At 44.9% G+C, this 15,129-nt stretch overlaps 1 protein-coding gene across 5 annotated transcripts in view; it reads left to right on the top strand.

Annotated features, from left to right (window-relative positions):
• Positions 1-13,178, top strand: part of clec16a (C-type lectin domain containing 16A) — a 33,545-nt gene extending 20,367 nt beyond the window's left edge. For 3 of the 5 annotated variants that reach the window (XM_084571394.1, XM_084571396.1, XM_084571395.1), the window contains exons 16-23: positions 944-994; positions 1,074-1,202; positions 1,545-1,665; positions 6,897-7,048; positions 7,441-7,645; positions 8,365-8,535; positions 9,249-9,386; positions 11,476-13,178. In XM_084571394.1, coding sequence (XP_084427520.1) covers positions 944-994; positions 1,074-1,202; positions 1,545-1,665; positions 6,897-7,048; positions 7,441-7,645; positions 8,365-8,535; positions 9,249-9,386; positions 11,476-11,990 — 1,482 coding nt within the window. In that variant the 3' untranslated portion in view covers positions 11,991-13,178. The remainder of the gene's footprint in view (positions 1-943; positions 995-1,073; positions 1,203-1,544; positions 1,666-6,896; positions 7,049-7,440; positions 7,646-8,364; positions 8,536-9,248; positions 9,387-11,475) is intronic. The other 2 variants (XM_084571397.1, XM_084571398.1) reach the window with 2 other exon arrangements.
• Positions 13,179-15,129: the final 1,951 nt, after the last annotated feature.

Below are 15,129 nucleotides of genomic sequence, written 5' to 3' on the forward strand. Positions count from 1 at the left end.
TAACGGAGCTTTTTGTAGATGCCTGCATGACGACGCCTCACGCTTAGTTGAACATGGTGAAAGATTGAGTCCTTGAGCAAGACGCTGAACCTCCAGCTGCTCCCAGTGCTCGGCTCCGGCAGTGTGACTGTAAAGAGCTTTATGTATCAATGAGTAGAAAGATAATATAATAATATAAAAACAAGACGCTCTGCATCTGTTATGTCTCCGTTCTGTCTCATATGAAACCTGTCAGAGGGGATGAGTGTCCACATAAACAATCACTGTCCTGACATGCTCCACTGAGCGTGTCCACACTTTTTTTGTTTTGTGTCCTCACATCATTCAGCTGATGGTGTCACATGAGTCCTAGAACACACCAGCTTCACGTTTACAGATAAGGACCTCGTCGTCTTCTTCTCCTTCTGTTCTTGTTGCACGCAGCTGCAGAAGAATGTGGTCACACCGGGCGAGCACGGGGACACAAACAACACACTCTGCATCATTCACGCAGAAAACGATTGTTATCGTCAGAGCGTGGATACGTCTGTGTCTTTACTCTGGGTCTGCACGCACACATGAGTCAGCTCAGATGTCAACATGACAACTGCTTTCACTGCAGATCAACACGCTGATTAGGTTCTCATTAAACCATCAAATGCTGCAAAAAGAAAAAAAATGATGATCCAAGAAGACGTCTGCAAACACAAAGATATTAGTTTACAGTTAATAATAAATAATATGCTGAATGAATTCTTACCTTTTAGAAACTGGGATCAGAACATGTTTAACATTTTTACTTTACTTAGTCATTCATTTAATATTAATAAAGAGAAGGAGTAAATATGAAACCCTTAGATTGATCAGATGAACCTTCTGTGTTTCTTCTTTCTACATTTAGCTCTGTGTCTTGACCGTCGGTGTAAATAATTTAAATCTTATTGTCTCCTCTCTGTCGTCCCAGGGTGAGGAGATCTTCCTGGACATGTTTGAGGATGAATACAGGAGCATGACGGTTGGTTTCTTTTCTTTTTAATCTCTATTCTTGGTGTTGGTGTCCTCTCTCTGATCTCCTCTCTGTCTCTGTGTCACAGAGTAAACCTCTCAACGTGGAGTATCTGATGATGGACGCCTCCATCCTGCTGCCCCCCACTGGGACCCCTCTGACCGGCATCGACTTTGTGAAGAGACTTCCCTGTGGAGACGTGGAGAAGACTCGTAGGGTGGGGTCACATTCAGTATCTACTAGTGAATCCAAGAAACCTTCTCCTCCTCCTTTTTATCCTCCTTCCTCTTCCTCCTCCTCCTCCTCCTCCTCCTTCCAGTAGCAAAGTTCTACAGTGATTAATGTTTTGATGTTAACACTTATATATCTGACCAGATCATTTTATTCTGTCTCCATGGAAACGGTTCAGTTCATCTCTGAAGGACGAAGAGAAAATGTTTAAAGTCTGACCTGTTGTTCTTTTCATCTCTCTGTGTTTTTATTTATTTCCTCTCCGTCCTCTCGTCCTCTCGTCCTCTCTGTCCTCTCCATCCTCTCGTCCTCTCCGTCCTCTTCTCAGGCCATCCGGGTGTTCTTCATGTTGAGGTCGTTATCGCTGCAGCTTCAGGGAGAACCAGAGACCCAGCTCCCTCTGACCAGACCTGAAGACCTCATCAAGACCGACGACGTCTTAGACCTCAGTAAGACACAGACACACAGACAGAGAGACAGAGAGAGAGACAGAGACATCCTGAGACGGCAGAATCAAAATAAAAACCCATTTAACAATGCAACTGGAGAGAGTCCTCCAACCAATCAGAGCAGATCTTTGCAGGAGCAGAATCAGTTTCCAACAGAGAAACTCCAGATAAACTTTAGGTTTAAAGTGAAACTAGAAGAGGTTGATGGATGGAAGAATGAAAAGATGTTTTAAATGTCAGAATAGATGTGTTTTAATATTTTTAAGACGTCATGAAACAGCCTCCCTCATATCTGTGGCACTTTATGGTATTTACTTTCAATTCACACTCAAACAAACCACTAGAATCATTCACATGTTTAGAGCTGTTGCTCAAAGGCTTAATCTGTAGTGATCTTCACTATATTTAAAGGTGATGTTACACCATAGATTTCTTAGAATAATAATACGCACAGAGATGAGGTTGTTCCTGAAGTTGTGGGGGCTGAATACTTTGTAGCAGTGACTCCACCATCTGTGGTGGATTAGATAGTCGTGGCCTTTAACGTTATGAATCTGCAGTTTCTGTACTTTTTGGAAACACGTTTGGTTAATGATGTAAAGCTGTGGCCTGATGGAACAAACCTGTGACAGAGCAGTCTGTCGTGTCAGGGGGGCGTCTGCTCGTCACTTTTATTCCTCCATTCAGATCCTCACTGGTTTGTCGTGGTGCCCGTCTATCACGCCGACTGATCTCAACTCATTTGTCTTGATTTATCCTTGTTTACAAGAGGAATGGATGGAAACACTGAAACCAAACGTCTCCCTGTGGCTTCACTTTCAAGAATATTTCAGTGGTTGAAACTGTGACTGCTCATGAATCCAGTCGAAAGAGTCTGCGGCTGATTTATTTTAACGATAGCCTTAAAGAGCCAGCGCCGCCTCGGCTCAGACGTGACTCCCACTAGCTTCATGTCACCAGAAAATATCATTTTAATCTGTTCGGTAAGTTTGAACAGAGTTACTCCTGATTGTGATGAAGAGACTTTTCTTTGTGGCTGACTAAGAACAAGCCTCTGACAGAGTAGTAGTGGGTAGTGGGAGGGGTTTTTCCTTTGGTGTTTAAAACCTGCAACCTCACACCCACAGCTTTTATTTTATTTCTGACCATTAGGCTGCTGACGCCTACGTTTACGTTACAAAACACTTAGTTTGCATCTGCACCAAAACTCTCTGTGGTTACTCTTACAAACAGAAGGTCACGTTGCATTTGTGGCTTCAGAGGCTTCATGTTTTCTGGTTATCACTGTGTTTGCCCTGTTCTTGGTATCTCAGGAATACTTGGTGCAAACCTTCTGTAAACTGAGTGGAATTAAAACCTGCTTCACTGGTCTTAATTTAATAATGTCTGTCCTTTTAACACACAGATATTTATTGGTCGTCTCTCTCTTTGTAGCCGACGGTAGTTGAGTTGTCATAAATATGAGACAGTAATAAATAAAATATATGAGACAAATTTTCGGCCGAAAAAAACGGAAATGCGGTCGAAAATTGCTGCGGTTGTTGCTTGCATCATCACACCACCTGTTTCGGTCGTGTTGTTTTGGCGTTAAATTTTCGGCCCGAAAGTGCATTTTCGGTTTTTTGTCCAAAATTTTTCGGTGCATCCCTAATTATTTTGAGTCTGTCTCTTCAACGTCTGCCTTAGAAGTGTTTGTGCAGCCTGGAGGGTTGATCAGGGAAACATTAAACTACCTGCTGACAGCAGAGGCTTCATGTTTTCTGGTTATCTGTGTGTTCGTCCTATTCTTGGTATCTCAGGAACACTTTGATCGAGTCTCTTCAACTTTGGTGCAAAGGTTCTGTAAACTGAGTAGAATTTAAAAACCTGTTTTTCTGGTCTTCACTTAATAATGTCTGTCTGTTTAACAAATAAAGGGATTTACTTGTCGTCTATCTCTGTGTAGCCGACGGTAGTTGAGTTGTACTGTATGCGTAGGTGACCTGATATTTATCAGTGAAACTATAAATAAAATATTGCTAATGTATGGGCGTAGGTAGCTCCTCTTCTGTTTGAAAAGTAAATACTCCAAGCTGCTGTCATCATCATCATCATCATCCTGGTGGATGTGGTGGTAGGAACCAAAGTGGAGGACGGTGTTTCCTTCAGGTCAACGTTTGGGGAACTTCTCATTAACCTGCTGACACTGGTTCTATTATTTTGAGTCTGTCTACCTTAGAAGTGTTTGTGCAGCCTGGAGTGTTGATCAGGGACACTTGAGAGCTCTAGAGGATACTCACAGGGACAGGGAGTGCTGAACACTTTGAGGCGTGGCAGCGGCTCAGGTCTGATCTCACTTTGTTTCTTAGGAAGGACAGAAGGTGTCTGACGTTAACGTTAGTTTGCCGTCCAGCTCTAAAAGTCACAATCAAAGAAGTTCATATCTGAACAGCTTCCTCCTCCTCCTTCTTCTTCTTCTTCTTCTTCTTCTTGTTCTTCTTCTCAGAGGAAGGTATCTAAACTGTGCCTCGTGAAACCAGACCTAGAAAGGTGTTTCCCTGCAGCCTCTCTGTCTGGTAGTTTTGTTTTTTATTCAGCGGCCCACATCTTCAAAACTTTCTGAGCGGCCTTCTGTAGAATTTAAATAAACACACACACACTTGGGGGTGGGAGGGTTTTTTCCCCGTTTACTTTGGGGATGAATTTTTTCAGACTTCCACCTCGTCCCTACGACCATTGGGCTGTTAAATTCCTTAGAAAACTGGGGACTGGTTCTCCAGCTGCAGGTACTTTCACCTCTCATGTCTCAGTAGTTCCTGGTAACCCCCGCCGCTCTTTTAATAGCGTCGCGTCTGAACCGACAGCATGAGCATCTACAGCTGTCAGGCCTTCAGGGAAACACCAAAAATATAAACTAACAAATGTGTTAGGGTTTACTCAGGCTTACTCAGGTTCCCTCTGTACATCATTTGTCACATGCCATTTAAAGACGTGGGTTTGATCCGAGGAGTTCAGGACAGAAATCAAGGAACCAAGTGAAGCTAAATACAGTAAAGAGGAAGGGACGTGTGAGCGACTGTAAGAGAAACTCACTGAGGGGGGGTTGTACGTCAGCCAGCCTGGTGCCTTTAGAGTCATGATGGGTGATATTTAAACCAAAACCAGTGGTGTCAGATCGGGTCATCACCACTTCCACATTCACTTCAGTCGCAGGAGGTTTTGTGGTAAAACTGAAGTGAGGAGGCCGAGGTAGTTTTGGGCTCAGGGTTTCTTTGTGCTCCTCCTAGACGTGTGGGCGTAAAAACACCTTCTCTGTCCTTTTAAAGTTCACGACTGAATGTTTGGCTTCTAAACCTTATCTAGAACGTATCAGAGTTCCTTCTCTGGAATCAGCTGGTGTCTCAGAGGTTCCCTGTAACCCGTTTATAACTCCCACCGAGGCTTTTCCAAAGAAGATGACACGCTGGGCCTTAAACAGGAACTGATTATACAAATAAAATTCCTGTTATAACTTGTTGGTGTCCACTCAGGCTGGGCTTCCTTCAATACCAGTTCATTTCATTTCATTTCAGTTTCAAAACAGTTTTACTTCAAACTAATGTCGTCACTGGTTCCAGAGGTTTGTGGTATTTCCCTCTAGTTTCTATCTTCTCATGCGTCTTTGCTTTTGTCCTGCGGTTCTTTATAACGAGAGGATGCATCGGATTTTAATTCATTTGTTCAGGACCCAGTCTTAGTTTCCACTGTTGGTTCTTATTTTGTCACTTCTCGTTGGTTTCTGGGACTCATCAGAGCTTTCCGGTATTTGTGGTTCTCTTAAAGAGGAGAAACTCTGTTCTAGGAGTGGTCTAAAGCATTTTTTCCAAGAAAGGAGACAAAAAAATATATAATCATTTTTAGGAAACTAGTCATAAAAGAGAAGTAGAAGCTGCAGTGACCTCATTTTATTCATGGAACGTATCTGATTACTTGAATCGGTAACTAGATATGTTCCATGGTAACGATCGTCGGCTGTGTTTGTGTCTCAGTGGAACATTTTAGTGTTTTAATGGAGGTTAGGCGGCTCAGGTTGGAGCTGCCTCCTAAAATAACCTCCACATGAATGGAAGGATCCGGTTTCTCCCAGCAGAACATTGACCACAGCATCACACTGCCTCCACGGGCGTGTCTTCCTCCCATAATGCATCGTGGCACCATGCGTTCATCAGATAAGCAATGCACCTGTCAGACCAGAACCACCTTCCTCCATGTGTCTGTGGTCCAGTTCTGAACTTTCATCAAAGGTCAGGGGTCAGACCCTTTCCTCCTAGACCTTCAATGACCTCCAACCTCATTAAAACACGTCTTAATACGATGGTTATGACTCCACTGCTATAGAAACCATCAACATCATCCAGATACGCAGTAAAACATGACGTAGCATGGTAGACAGGTATCTCATATAGAGAGATGAATGTCATTACTAAAGAAAGAAACTCACTTAGAACAATTCATCAAGTCTCCTCTCACTCTCTGCAGCCACCAGCGCCACATACGTCAAATCCAGCAGAAGCATCAATGTTGACCCAATAAAATGACAGAAATATACATAACAGATGTAAATATAATTCATTTAATCACCAGAACTTTAGAAACTATTTAGAGTTCTCCTCAGAGCCTGTCAACCAAGGGTAGCGCTCATAGTTGCTGACCTGGGTCAGGCTAGCTAGCTCCAGGGTTGGGCGGCCTTTCCTCACAATATCCAGCTTTTCCTTCAAAGTCCAAAGTGAAAATGTCTTTCTAAGAAGATCTGCAACCAGATGGATAGCCTCTCCTCCTTCCTCCATGGTGGCTTCAACTAATAGCTATCAAAACGTTAGCGTTGTGCAGCTAGCATCAGATGAACATGAACCGCTAGCTTAGCTTAAACAGAGCGGCTCTCTGACCGTCCAATCAGAGGACGGTAAAACGCTGACGCTACCGTAGGCCACAGAGAAGGACTAAGAATACCAACTAGAAATGTGATTGGTTAAAGGAACAGCGTCATTACAATGTGTTTCAGGTTTAATTGTGAAGGCCCAGCAACATGATGATGAAATATGATTGGATAAAAGCTCTGATGCTAAGCTACACTGACAGAAGCACCACAGCTGAGAGACAGACAAGATTAATGTTAAGATATTAAAATGTAAGTTTAGTCCAGTAGAGAGGACTTCGCCACCACTGGTGTTTCATCTATAAATGCTAACGGTCTCTGTGTTCGTCTTCTCCAGATAACAGCGACCTGATCGCCTGCATGGTGGTCAGTAAAGACGGCAGCCAGGCCCAGAGGTTCCTGGCAGTCGACGTGTACCAGATGAGTCTGGTAGAACCGGAGACCAAACGCCTCGGCTGGGGCGTGGTCAAGTTCGCTGGCCTCCTACAGGTAAGATGAAAAGAACTCAAACTGTCCCATCAGTGCCTCTCTGTGTCTTTTTTTCTCTTATCTTTAATTTCTCTGCCTTCATGTTCCTTCTTAATTCCTGGAGGCTCCTCTGTCTCTCATCAGTTATTTCTGCTTCACTCATCTGATGTTTACTTGTTCTTAGTACTTCTTAGAAGTATCACAGGCTTCCACAGGGAGGAGACCCAGTTCAGTTCTTGGTATTTTGACGAGTCTAAACCTGCTTCCTAATACTTCACACTGTTTACAGAGCATCCTAAGTCATCTGTGTTAGCCAAGAAAGACTCAACAGTGACCTGCTGTTAAAGAGTCAGATATTTATATTTATTTTACACCATAAACCTTCTAAAACTCTCTCTCTCTCTCTGTCCCAGGACATGCAGGTGTCCGGCGTGGAGGACGACAGCCGAGCGTTGAACATCGTCATCCACAAACCCAGCTCCAACCCGCACGCCAAGCCGCTGCCCATCCTGCAGGCCAACTTCATCTTCGCCGACCACATCCGCTGCATCATCGCCAAGCAGCGTCTGGCCAAAGGGCGCATCCAGGCGCGCCGCATGAAGATGCAGAGGATCGCAGGTGAGGGAGGTTTCATTTACAAGAACAGAGTGATTCAAACAGAAACTCCTTATTTCCTCAGAAACATGAAAACAGAAGTCAAATAAATACAAAAACAAATAGTGAAATCATCGTTTATAGCCTCAACGTCACACACAAGTAGGAAAGTCCATTTGACTTAACACATTAAACGACACCAGTGTCCAGCAGAAGTGAAAGCTAATGGGTTGATTAAGAGCGTCATGGTATCAGTCATTTCCCTGAATTAGACGCTGCCTCCTTCTACTGAGCTTTAAAAAAGTGACTTCCTCCATTTTCTTTCCTTATCAGTCTTATCTGTGTGTTTTGTGTTTTTTCCTTCCACTATAATTCACAGAAGCGTTCACAGGTCTGATTTCAGCTAAGTGACGAGACTGGCATCTCTCCAGACTCGTTATAAATGCGTGTGTTGGTCAGTAGTGACGGTCAGTCGGCCTCACTTCCCTTCTCACTGTGGTCGGATTCTTGTGAACATCACAAAACATAAATATGAAATCTTGCTAATGCAGCAGAGTGGAGGAGGATGTGAAGCCTGCCAAAATAGCCGCTGCCATCACAGTTTCAGATTCTTTCACAGAAACAAAAACATGAAAGCCAGTCATATGAAAACCTTTTTTCTCACTTAGGTCTTTTTTTTTACTGTAAACCGTCCTTCCTCTCTCTTCCTCTCTCTGCCTCTCTCTGCCTCTCTCTGCCTTCAGCTCTGTTGGACCTGCCGGTGCAGCCCAGTGCCACAGAGGTGTTGGGTTTCTCTCAGACAGCCAACGCCTCGCCCGGCGGCCTGCCGTTCAGATTCTACGAGCAGTCGAGACGGGCGCCCAACGACCCCACGGCCAACAGATCGGTCTTTGCCTCCGTCGACAAAGTACCAGGTGACTCACGCTCAGAAACGTCCTCCAACAATAACACCTGGGCTTTTATTAAACTTTTTATTAAAGTTAATATCTGAGCTCAGAGATCAGGAGTCCCTCTTTGGTTGTTGTGAAAGAGCTGACGTCAGCATTAACCCTTTAAATCATGAAACATGTTTGATATTAGTCTGCAGATCTGTGAACAGACTGAAACTCACTGAAATTGGATTAAATATAATGCAGCTTCATTTTTATTATTACTAAAAAACCTTCCTCTCATTAAGTCTCAGCATTTTTAGTTGTTAATTATCTTTTAACTGGAGGTCTGGAGGCGTCTTCAGGGATTTGTCAGTGGGTTGAGTCTTCATGCATCTCTGCAAAAGAAAAGTCTCGTCTGCAGCTAGAACTCAAAGAGGTGTAAAGACGTGAAGGAAAAAACTCAGAGATCAGAACAACATCTGAATAAAATCAACAGAAACAGATCATTTCAGACATTTAAACCCAGCGCCTCTATCTCTGCTGCTGCTTTAACTCTCTGTTTAGACTTAGATCAACTTTATTGATCCACAAGGGAAACTGTTTTTAGTTGCACATAAAAAAAAAGATTAAATAAAATAAAGACATTATAATATCCCCAGTAATGACGTTAAGGTGCGGTACAGTGTATGTAGTGGTATAAAGGTGGAGGAGGTGATTGACGGTGTTGAATAACGACGGTGTTGACTGGTCCACAGGTTTCGCGGTGGCTCACTGCGTGCCTCAGCTCACCCCCTCACCCCTCTCCTCCCCTTCACCTCCCTCCAGCGGGAGCGGGAGCACAGGAAGATGTGACTCTGTTACAGCGAGCACGATATCCGCTCAGAGCCCGACAGGTGAACACACACAGCCCCTCTCCCCCCTCCCTCCTCCCTCCTCCCTCCCTCCTCTACACATGTTCTGGGTGTAGCCATGGCACGGCCACGTATATACACAAACCACCAGCACCACAGTCGTATGCAGCGGTGTGTGACGTGGTCATATAGGTGTCTCTGTGTGGTCTGTGTGACTAATGTAAACACTGAGTGATTCCTGCTACGGGCCTTCACTGAGCTCACAGTCGTTTCTGAGTAGGAAGGAAATTAAATCCTGCTCTAGAGAATCAATGTGTCATCACTTCTTTATTAATCCTGCTGCTGATTATTCTTTCTAACTTTTAGAAAACAGTGATGTCAGACTTTTAGCTGCTGGAGACTTTTAAAGAGAAGAATGAGCCGTCTAAAGGCTGGATGAAAATAATTATAATATTATTACTGGTTAAATGGAAATGACACAACCTGAGGAGTTAGCATCATGCTAACACACTGGGTCTCATAATGAATCAGAAATATTTTTACACGTCTCAGACAACACCTCCCCTCCCTAAAGCCCCTCCCCCTCCACACACACCTGGTCACCTGCTCTGTCATTTAACCTGACGGAGCAAACAGTTCAGACGACTCACGTAGCATGAGAAGCTGTTTGTTGTTGTTCACTAATAAAATTAGACGTTGCAGACACTTTTAAAACCAGATGTTTGTGCTCTTGAGTTTATTGGAGATTAAAATGATTTAAAGAAAAGTCGGTTAAAACCAGATGAAACTAGCTTAACTTTATAAGAGCTAACGGTTTACTATAAACTAGATTCATTCACTGATAGACGACCACGTCTCAGCAGCTTTATCCAATATTAATGTTATGACAAAACTCACGATCTAATTCTATGTGACATTTCTAATAGATAGATGGATAGATACTTTATTGATCCCGAAGGAAATTCAAGCATCCAGTAGCAGTAACATCCATTAAAGTTAACTTATAACACAGTAACCATACGCTGAAATTGACCTGAGATAAATGTAAATTTAAATGTGTACAGAGAAATTAAATATGTAGAGGAGTTGAAAGTTAAAAAATGTGCAGAGGAATTAAACATTTGCATAGAAAATAAATATATAACTGTGTTAAGTTAACCCGTGCTAATCGTCCATACAAAAACTATATAAAAAATAGAAAGTAACTAGAAATAAAAATGTTAACTATAAATTATATTTAAAATATAAAGTGACGGATGAATGAAATGAATAAATGAATGAAAGTCACAGTCACCACATGTAGCAGAGGTAGACAGACATGGCAATGACAGAGTGTCCAGTAGGTAGTGCAGAAAGATTTGTCCATTGTCTGTAGTTAGGATGGCATCATTATTGGGGGCTTTTATTAAGGTATTAAGACAGTAGAACCCCCCCCCCAAATAAATAAAGACAGCAGGGAGGATCTCATCATATTTTGTGATAAACACTTTATTAGTGACATGCTAATCTCTGTGAACAGATATGTGCTAACGAACATGAGGAAGCTTTCTGGTGTCAGTTTTACGTCCTATCATGTTTGATCCATGGTGGGACAGTGGTGTGGTGGTCAGCACTGATGCCTCCCAGCCAGAAGGTTCTGGGTTCTAATCCAGACCGACTGGTTCCTTTCTGTTCTCCCTGCGTCTGTGTGGGTTCTCTCCAGGTCATGGTCGTTAGGTTTATTGGTGATTCAGTTCTTCGTCCTGTCATGTTTGATCCAGATCTGATTTCAGGTGAACAAGGAGTTAATACGTCACGTTTCTGACCCGTAGACTTTAGACTAGAACAGGAGCCCTTAAAACACTGGCCGATGCCCCCACAGGTTAAAAGTCTGAACCTTGAGATGTTGATGACAGTAAGAGAGAATAGATTATTATAGTTTGTTTAATGAACGTGTCATCAGAGGATCTTATCAGTGAAGGTTTAGAACTGAGGTCAATAAAAGTCAGAGTGAAAGGAAACCAGAGCTGTTTTATCAGGTCGTAAAGGAACGCTCCTCTGAGGGTTCCCATCAGCTGGTGATTCATTCACACCTTCACACCTTCCTCCCCCTTCCTCCCCCCTCCTCACCCTCTCCTCTGCTCTCCCCTAGATGACGGTACATTTCTGGAGCACACCCCTCCTTCGTCTTCGGGTGGGGAAGGCGAAGGCGGAGGTGGGGAAGTAACACTGGTGTCCTCTGCTCCCTCAACCCCAGTCCCGTCTCCAGCTCTGGCCCCCAGCCTCACCCCGGCGTCCCAGCCCACCATCTCCCTCCTCACCGACCCCAGCGCCGACGCCCTGAGCGTGGAGTCGCTCACGCTGCTGCCCCCCGCCGACTCGCCGCATCTGCACCCGTGTGCCGGCCACGCCCCGCCGCCGAGACCGGACGCCTCCATCGCTGAGGAGCAGGAGCAGGAGCAGGAGGAGGAGGAGGTTAGGAAAGAAGAGGAGCAGGAGGAGGAAGAGGAGGAGGAGGAGGAGACGGATGCAACAGTAAAAGAGGAAACCACCGAGATGACTGAGTGTGTCACACCCACTGAGGAGCCTGAAGGTAAAGACACACCTTTAGAGGCAGACAGAGACCAGGCCCGCTCTGACACCCCTGACTCACCTGAGCTGGATTAATGAGCTGTAGCAGGTAAGCTCTGCAGCAGCAGCAGCAGCAGCAGCGGCAGCGTTGCGGCTGCAGCAGCAGCGGCAGCGTTGCGGCTGCAGCGGCGGCGGCGGCGGCGGCTTCGTGTCGTGACCTGTAGCTAGAGCGACTCTTTTTACTCTCTGGTCCGACTCAGAGGAAACACGTTTGTAACCAGACGAGCAACCAGCAACTTTTCTACTCACCCTGAGGGATTGATCAGGTTGCAGTCAAAGACCCGCGTTGTTGCCTCCGCTCACGTTGTGCTGGTCTCTGGCCCGTTAGCAGTTACTGCCTCCTTCAGCTGCCCCGTCTGATCTGACTGGGTCACTTCACTGACGTTCATTCATTCATTCTTAACATGTGACAGCTCATTGTTTCAAATATGCAACAGACACGTTTCCTCATTCAGACACGTCAGGAGTGTGACTGACGAACAGCTGCTGCATAAGTGGAGCACTAGTCATACATAATAGATGATAATAGCGTCTGCAGAGGGTCGTCTGCTGGATGGAGATGAATTAAATGAAATGAATGAACTTTGCGAACGCTGAGCGTCAACCGCTCGTTTCCAGGGTTGTGATGGAACAGCGTCAGCGGCTTTTCACTGAAACCTTGAAATTAAAGCCCAGGAAGGATTTTATTTCATCAGATGAAGCTTTACTACTGCAATAATCCTCAGAGCTAATTAACCAGGGCAGAGGTGAATGTAACGCAGCGTTTGATTGGTGGATTTTAAATCATCACTTGATTTCTTTTCTCTCTTTTTAATTCTTTAATTCTTCTTTTCTCACCTGCCGTCGCCTCCCAGCTGAAGTCTTACAGCTCCACTCGTCTTAGTTTTTAATCTGTACAGGCCTCACCTTTCTAAAGTCAGAGCAATACTCTCTATCTTCTTTTCTCTGTGTGTGTTTTGAGTTTGGAGGTTTTTCCATCTAGCTCCTGTAGATATCAGCAGCAGACTGACGGACGGACGGACGGACGGAGACGGAGACGGCTGACGTCCTGAAGAGGCTCGGCTCAGCCCGCCCCGCCCCGCCCCGCCCCGTCCCGTCCCGTCTGATTGTAGTGTAATATGTTTGTACGCTCTGTAAATGCTTTTCAACTTGTAATTATTGTTAATGAACAAAAACGGGAATAAATAAAGAACCGCAATAAATTATTCTGCTTAACAACGGAGACTCTGGAGCCAGACTCGTGTTCTTGCTTGTTCTGCAGCTTGTTCCTCTTTTTTTTTGTTTTACTATGGAACGCTTCCAGGAAATGACTTCACCGTTGGCGCCGGCGCTCTGTTGGACACACCTGTCAGGAATCCATTCACTGACTATGACACATTTTCATACACATGACAGATTCCCTCCCCGGTTGACTTCCTGCAGAGGAGCCCTGCTCTTCCTCTGGTTGTGTTTGTTCTTGATGTTGTGGCTCCGTCTAACCAAACAAGTTGGTTCCTGGTTCCTTCATAACAGAACCATTAGTCCCGTAGGCGCCAGGTTCTCTCTGTAGTCCGGTAGGCAGCTCAACCTCCTCTAAACAACAGCGAAACCGCAGCCGAACATCGGTTAAATCTTGGCCTGACCTCGTCTAAACATGGGCTGAACGCCATCTACATCTCAACCAGACCCTGGTTAAACATGTATTCATTTGGCCAAACCTCATCTAAACATCATCTGTACCTCATTTAAACCAGATGATGTGAACTCAACCGACCAGGAGACACACTTAACTTCATTTGTTTTCATTTTCATGTCCATAGTCTGGTTCTCATTGAACCAGCGTCCTAACAGTCGTCCCGTAGGCAGCAGGGTCTCTCTGTAGTCCAGTAGTCGGCTCAACATCAGCTTAGAGTAAATATCTCTGATAAACATTTGTACCTCGACCAAACAACGGTTGAATCTTGTCTGTACCTCGGTTAAACCAGATGCTTCTGCATGTTCTACATACAGTTTGCTTTTCTCTGCAGAAGCTCGACCAGGAGACACACTTCACTTCATTTGTTTTCATTCTAATGTCTGGTTCTCGATGGGAACCAGTGTCCTGACAGTCGTCCCGTAGACACCAGGGTCTCTCTGTGGTCCAGTCGACAGCTCAACATCAGCTTAGAGTAAATATCTCTGCTAAACATTTCTACATCATCTATATCTCCAGCAGACCTTGGTTCAGTCTCGTCTGTACCTCATCTAACCAGGTTCTTCATATGTTCTTCTTTTCTGAGTAGAGAGTTGAACTTCACCAGAAACTCCTAGCTGTCCTAGCTGCTCAACCAACGTCTCATTGGTTGAGAAACTGTTTCAGAGTAAAGACGGGTGTCTCTGACAGGAACCAGAAGGTACACGTCGATAACCTAATACCTCGTATTCAATCCCTTCAAAAGGTTTCACTTCGAGTTTGGACGTGAACTGAAATCTTCTGGTTTGGTTTGATGCAGTTCCACCTCGGAGGAGTTGGTGGTTCTGGTTTCCCCTCGTTCACAGAATCACCGTCGTGGCTCCTGTAAGAGCAGAGGAGGAGAGGCCGTCCCTCCGAGCTGCTAGGTCACAGTAGATGATCTTTAAACGCTGCCTTGTACCTGTACCTGTGTGTGTTTGTGTGTGTTTGTGTGCTGAAGTGTGAAGCCGGTGACGTCTCCACTTTCTACCTGTGTGCTCTGCGGCGGCTGCAGGAGCCCTCAGTCATCTTGCGGTCTGTACGTGTTGCTTTATCGCGGTTCCTCTCTTCAGGGAAGTCTGGTGGTGTGTGCGTAAACGTGAATCGGTTCCTGGTACTGGCAGCGATACTCAGAGTGTGTGTGTGTGTGTGTGTGTGTGTGTGAGTGTGTTTTCTCTGCAGTGAACCACAGTCCCAGCGCTGAAGCAGCTTCTCAGTGTGCAGAGTTCAGAGCGAGCAGGAGGCTGCACGTCACCGTTTAAAAACCTTCAGCACGTGTGATCGCTCCAAATATTCAGCTTTTTCTGTCTGCTGCTGATTCCTTTTTAGGACATTTAGCTCTTGACAGATTTATTAGACATTCCTTCTTAATCATCTGCAGCTGGATTACAAAGTATTCGTGCTTGGGTTTGAACCACATGGCAGCAAGCTCTCTGTTCAGTGTAACGCTGAGACTGGAAATGGGGAAATGACTTTGCTCTGTGC

Source organism: Chelon labrosus (genome assembly GCF_963514085.1).
Source record: "Chelon labrosus genome assembly, chromosome: 21".
NCBI classification, from domain to species: domain Eukaryota; kingdom Metazoa; phylum Chordata; class Actinopteri; order Mugiliformes; family Mugilidae; genus Chelon; species Chelon labrosus.